This window comes from Ursus maritimus, unplaced genomic scaffold (assembly GCF_017311325.1).
Source record: "Ursus maritimus isolate PB19 unplaced genomic scaffold, ASM1731132v1 scaffold_9, whole genome shotgun sequence".
Taxonomy (NCBI): domain Eukaryota; kingdom Metazoa; phylum Chordata; class Mammalia; order Carnivora; family Ursidae; genus Ursus; species Ursus maritimus.
This window is the reverse complement of record NW_024427107.1, coordinates 19,416,039-19,422,038: the sequence shown is the minus strand read 5'-3', so window position 1 is coordinate 19,422,038 and position 6,000 is coordinate 19,416,039. Positions and strand designations below refer to the sequence as shown.

The 6,000-nt window shown below is 36.5% G+C and overlaps 1 protein-coding gene across 1 annotated transcript in view; it reads right to left on the bottom strand.

Moving 5' to 3' along the window:
• The window catches only part of CUNH8orf34 (chromosome unknown C8orf34 homolog), a 353,639-nt gene that overhangs the window by 29,883 nt on the left and 317,756 nt on the right, over positions 1-6,000 (bottom strand). The window contains 1 exon segment of the mRNA XM_008710771.2: positions 3,309-3,356. Within this exon segment, the coding sequence (XP_008708993.2) occupies positions 3,309-3,356 (48 nt within the window).

The following is a 6,000-nucleotide window of genomic DNA, read 5'->3' as shown; positions in this document are numbered from 1 at the left end:
AACCGCTCTAAACTGCTCTTCAGAAAGTTTCAAAAAAATCATTAACTTGAGTCTTTAGTACTTCATAGCTTCTCAACCATTTAAATTGACAATACTTTTCTGATAAATACATATGTAAATTAATAAATTTCTCATGATTAGGGGATTTTTAGCCAGTATAGTGTGCTGCTTTCCAATTATTCACCTGGAAAATGTGATATTTTAAATGGATTAGCTTCTCTATAAAAATGTGTGACAATCAAGCTTTGGAGGTACTTGATTTTGGTAAGTTCCTCTAAATTATACGGATTTTTTGAATAAATGTTTACATTATTTTGAAACTGAAATCTCTGCAATATGAAATTATTATGCCTACCTGAATTATGAAGTGTCTTTCAAGTGAAGAGCACATACTTTCTTTAAAAGAAATTAACCGTAAGAATGATTTTGAAGATTAGGAAAAGTAGACTATTGTAAAATATCTCATTTTTTATATGGTCAAAAATACAAATCTTACTCTAGGGGCACCTGGGTGGCTCAGTCGGTTAAGCATCTGCCTTCAGCTCAGGTCATGATCTCAGGGTTCTAGGATCAAGCCCCATATCGGACTCCCTCCTCAGTAGGGAATCTTCTTCTCCCTCTGCCCTTCACCCTGCTCACGCTCTCTTTCGCTCTCTCAGATAAACAAATAAAATCTCAAAAAAGATACAAATCCTATTCTGGAAAAATAATACATTAAAAACCAGAAAATATAGAATGGAAATTCCATTTTAACTTTTGTAGAGGAGACCCTATTGTCTCTAGTTTCGATTTAGGTCTAAACAATATTGTCTAACGTCATGTGGTTATAATTCTGTTTAATTATAAGACTAAATTAAAAAAAAAAAAACCAGACTTTGATCTGCAAAGAGTTGCCCAAACTTTAACAAGAAATGTTAAATATATTAAAAATGTAAACACTATGGTTTATTTGAGTTTTAGTGTATACTAAATAAAAACAAATGTTTGCTAGCACAGTTTTAACTTCAATGCTTCTAACATGTATAAATATTGTTCCTTATTGCTTGCTGATTCAACTAACATGCAGAAAGAGAGCAAAAGTGAAATAAGAGCACAAGTGGGAAAAAAAAAAACAACTATCATTTTATGGCTCACATTCTCAATATGTTCTCAATGGAGAAGAATTTGAGTATATATTTCCTAAAGGCCAAATGGATTAATGTCCACAAAAAAGAAACCAACTAGTAATGAGTTAATAGTTCTCCACTTAAGGTCATATTTCTAGTTTTATTGTAAAGAATGATCATTTGTTGGTTTAAAAAAGAGCTAAAGTCTTAATATCAACCAATATTAGATAAAAACCCTATGTGATACTGAACCCCCCCAAAATGCTTATGGGCAGTTCGCACATACTTGTAATTCTAAACTGGAAGTCAGTGATGAATCTCATAAGCTAGAGAGATTTTATACCCCTAATCAACAAAAATTTTGTTCTTGAGAGTAAATTAATAAATAAAACTCAGAAATTTATTAATAGAATTTTCCTCTTTACCTGTATTATAAAAAATTGGGGGTTTTCCATAATGTATGTAGTTACTCTCTAGAAAGAACATTGAAAGAACACTTCAGGGCAGTGCTTCTCGAACTTTAGTGTGCCTTGAATCACAGAGGGATCTTGTTAGAGTCCAGATTTTTATTTTCTGGATCTGGTGTGATTTTACATTTTGTCCAAGCCCCCAGTTGTCTATGTTGCTCGTCAGAGGACCACATTCAGGAGCAATGCCCTGCCAGAACCTCCAATGAAAAGGCACAAATTCCCAACCCTGTTCTCACACTGAACATTCACAATTGTGTGAAACATGTATGTTTAGATTCCACATTCATAATAATGGAGAGAAGAAAGATCTGTTTCCTGGATAAGAGCTACAAAATTAAAATATGATTTATTTTAAAAGTTCCATCATCTTATATGCAGTCTATTTCTTGTGCTAGCATTTCAATTCTCCCCTTCCTCTAGCAGTGTTAGACCCATACAGGGTGCATTACAACAGGTAACAGACGCCCTTCTTGTAGAGGTGCCCACCACCCCCAGTCCCACCACCGAAGCCAAGAGCTTCAGGGACCACAGAATCCTAAAGAGAAATGTTACTGGTATACACATTGAAAACAGTGTCTGCCTCTCTTTGGCAACATTAATTGTTTCAATGTATTCTACTCAATCTCTGCATCAAATTCATTAAACTGAAATTTAAAGTTGGTGCTCTAACCCTCCAATTTTTTTACACCATATATTTTGATTTTTCTAACCTGAACCCGGACAATCAACCTGGTCATTTCCTTTCGTTTTCTTTTCTCCATGTGCCTTTGGCAAAACTTCAACCACCTCCAAACAGGCAAACCAGTGAAATTAGAGCCTTAAAGGGGTGCTAGGCACTCTGATTTTCCTCTCCAAGTGGTATTTGGAGGCAAGGGTGAGTTTAAGTATGGATATGCTCTTTTGAATAAATTTTCAGTGGCACATTCAGTAGGCCACTCAAACTCAGTTTTGGATGGATGCATGCATGCAAGAATAAAATATTTAGAGAACCAGATTCTATCTTTCTGAGTAGCAATATTCAAACCAAATATTTGGTACTTCCATGACATCATCATCAAACTATTTCCCAGTTCCACTCACCTACAACAAATTCAGATATCTAATTTAGTGACCACTGTGGTTTGGCTTCAGATCAAGTCTTATGGATTCTATCCACGGATTTATCTGCAAGTTCCCAAATACCATTTGCAGACAGCCCAAAGACACATCCTGTGACACACAGCACCCTTGGATATCTCCAAAATAAATCCAGACGTCTAAACGGATTTCCAACAAAAATCTAGCATATATTTTATTTGTCAAGACAGCACTTTGCCTAATAGCCTGCACAAGTAATGTCCTTGATGAGCATTTATCACATGAATGAAAACCAATTTGGTACAGATTGTTCTTTCCATAACAGCAATGATCATGTCTTATTACTTTATGCACATGTTTTTCATTTATTAGGATAACAACAAATGTTTGTGAGTGAAAATATATGATAGCCCTAGGTTTGTGCAGTTTTGCCTTCAATTTCAGGATGACTGAATTGTTATAAAGTACCCCCCTATCAACGAGGACCAAAAAATATTTTGCTAACATATTATTTTTTATCTTGTTTTTGTGGGCATGACCAGTGAATAGGTATAGACTGGAAAACCTATAGCAGGATGGAGAAAGCCCAAGTGAATATTCGTCTTATATGACAGACTGATTTCAGACTATGTTACGAGGCTACCTTAAAACTCACTTCTTCCATGTAGTTTTTCAGTGACTGTCCTCCACTGGAGGCTTCTCCCTAGAGGCAAAGGGGAAAAGAAGTTGAAAAAGTCAGAGGAAGAAGAAAGAAGGGACGATGGAAGATGAATCATGGAGAGTAGTGCAACCTGGGAACACCACCAAATCCTTACTGTTCTCCCACCATCTCAGTTGATATTTATGGGACGATCAGTTTGGCTACTTTCTCCTCTAAAGGAAATAATTTTTTTAAGGCAACAATATCTCTCTTAAGTGGATTTTAAGTCACATAAACAAACCACTTAGAATAGCTAACTAAATCTTAGGACAGAATACTAAAGGAGATGCATAAAATTTTCTGTTACTCGTTTTATAACTATGTTGTTAAAAGTTAGATTAAGAAAAAAGTCACTCATTCTGTATTCTATAAATCTGTATGAAGATCTAATACATGGACTTAAAAATATTTTGTGGGGAGAATATAGATAATTAACCTGTCCTTTCCTCAATGTTTATATGCAGCCTTTCTCACCTTGCTTGTATGTTATTAGTAAATTCTCCATTATTTGTGCTTTTCACTAGACCTTCACTGGGTGCTAGTAATCACTGAGATTTAAACCAAAGAAATTTAACATCGGATTAAACATATATCCCAAATTCTTCTAAACATTGGTGGTCAAAACTGTCAAACAACTCACTAGTTTGAATAAGTTATATTTTTATACTATCTGGCCAGAGACATTTGGAAATAAATTCTGAGATATCATGAAATGATAAATTCTAGGAGACCATGTGTGTTTAAAAGATAGCTAAATAAGTGTGAATAAAGCTTACATTTGTTTCTAATTTTTCAAAGACACTCTTTTTTTACATTTCAAAGGCTCTCCATACATTATCTCGTTTGATTAGTTTTTCACTGCAACTTGAGGGCAAAACATACTCAAGCCAATCTGATATGCAAAGACCCTAAAGGCAGAGGGGCTTAGGGAAGTGCTTCACTTCAAGTGGCTAGGTATAGGCAAAGCTCTGCTGGGACCGGATTCAACTCTGACACTCCTCTCTTTCATGGAAATGAAAAGTTTAAAACATAAAAATAAATAAATAAATAAATAAATAAATAAATAAATAAATAAATAAATAATAAATGTATTTCTTAAAAGTTGTGTTGTATACTCCAAAACACTTGGAGAGGGTTGAAAAAAAGCATGCTCATTTCAAACCAAAAATTAAGCTGGAAATAAAGTGCTGGTTTCCCTAAATGCTTAGAAATCACAGATATATAATATTTTTTCCAAATCATGGTTTCCACTGGTGAAAAATTTGTATGCTATAGTTTAAATATTTCCAAATGCTTCCAAGCTTGTGGGCTTTTCAATGGATAAGACAGTCAAAGAGATGGGACAGTTATATTTACTTAAGCTAAAATATAAACTATTAGGAAAAATCAAATCCATGTAAAACCCCCAAACTGGGAGGAATTTAACCAAAGCATACGGAGAAAGTTGGAAATTTTCTTCAGATAAACTGCTTTTTCTAGTTGAACTTGCTATACTATCTCCCTTTATTTGGATAATTATTCTAGAAAGAAAGCTGTGGACTCTTCCAGTCTGGCTCTTCCCTGTGACAGAACCAGTCCTTTGTGTACTAACAGCAGCCCCCCTCCCCCCACTTCGCCTGAGTTGCTAGGGGTAAGAAGACAAGGTGACAAGTGACTGGCTGTTTCGGATCTGCTTTCTGGAGGGGCCAGCGTCGGAGGCCTGCCTGCCTGGTCTCTGAACATCTGAGGGCTCACAGCGAGGTGCTACAGAGCGGGCCCCTGGGTACTCACTGAAGAGGGCTGTTTCCTTGGAGCTAGAGTGCATCGGTTTTCCCCATTTGTCTGGACACTTACAGTCTTATGCTATGACCTGGTAATGACTGAGGGTTTTCTCGATGGTCAGATATGACCAAAGCACGGTGTACACTACAGGGCTTCCCGACAGACTTGCTTCTTCCCACAGTGCCAGGTACTTTTCAATATCTGTACCACAGGAAAGGAGAAACCTACACAACAGCATTTGTCTCAAAGGCCACACAGACTGGAGTTGGGCTGTAACTGCCATTCATAAATTACTGACCTGGGTGGCACTGATGAATGAGGAGCACGAAGTAAAAAAGACTCTGGGAGGAAAATACAGAGGAAACAAACACTTTGCACAGAGGATTACAAATCTGGCACAGGGCCAAGGGCACACAACAAAGAACAAGATGTCAGGATCTCTAATTCTTAGGGTGGGAATAGATGGCTCCAATCAAGAGGCTCCATTCAAGATGTCTGTCACGGGTTCCCCATTTCCAACACGGGACTGTTGAAATGCTGATGCCGACCTTCCCTTCTTCCCCTTCTGGGGGCGCGCTAATGAAATAAAATCCCTTTCAAAGCACACAGTTGCCCACGTAAGTCATCCTACTCTATATTTTAAAGAACTAGCACTTTAAATATCAAGTCATTCAACAAACTAATATTTTGATAATCACCCAGAAGTAAATCAAAATTATCCAATGCAAAAACTCAGAGAAAGAGAAAATAAAGAAAAACTGGTATCATTACGGCTTACCATTTGGCATGGGATTATGGCTGTTAGAGATGAAGGCTCTTGCTGCTCCCCTACTTATTTTCCATTTAAGAAAATATTCTCAGCGAGACAGAATATCCTAGAGATAGA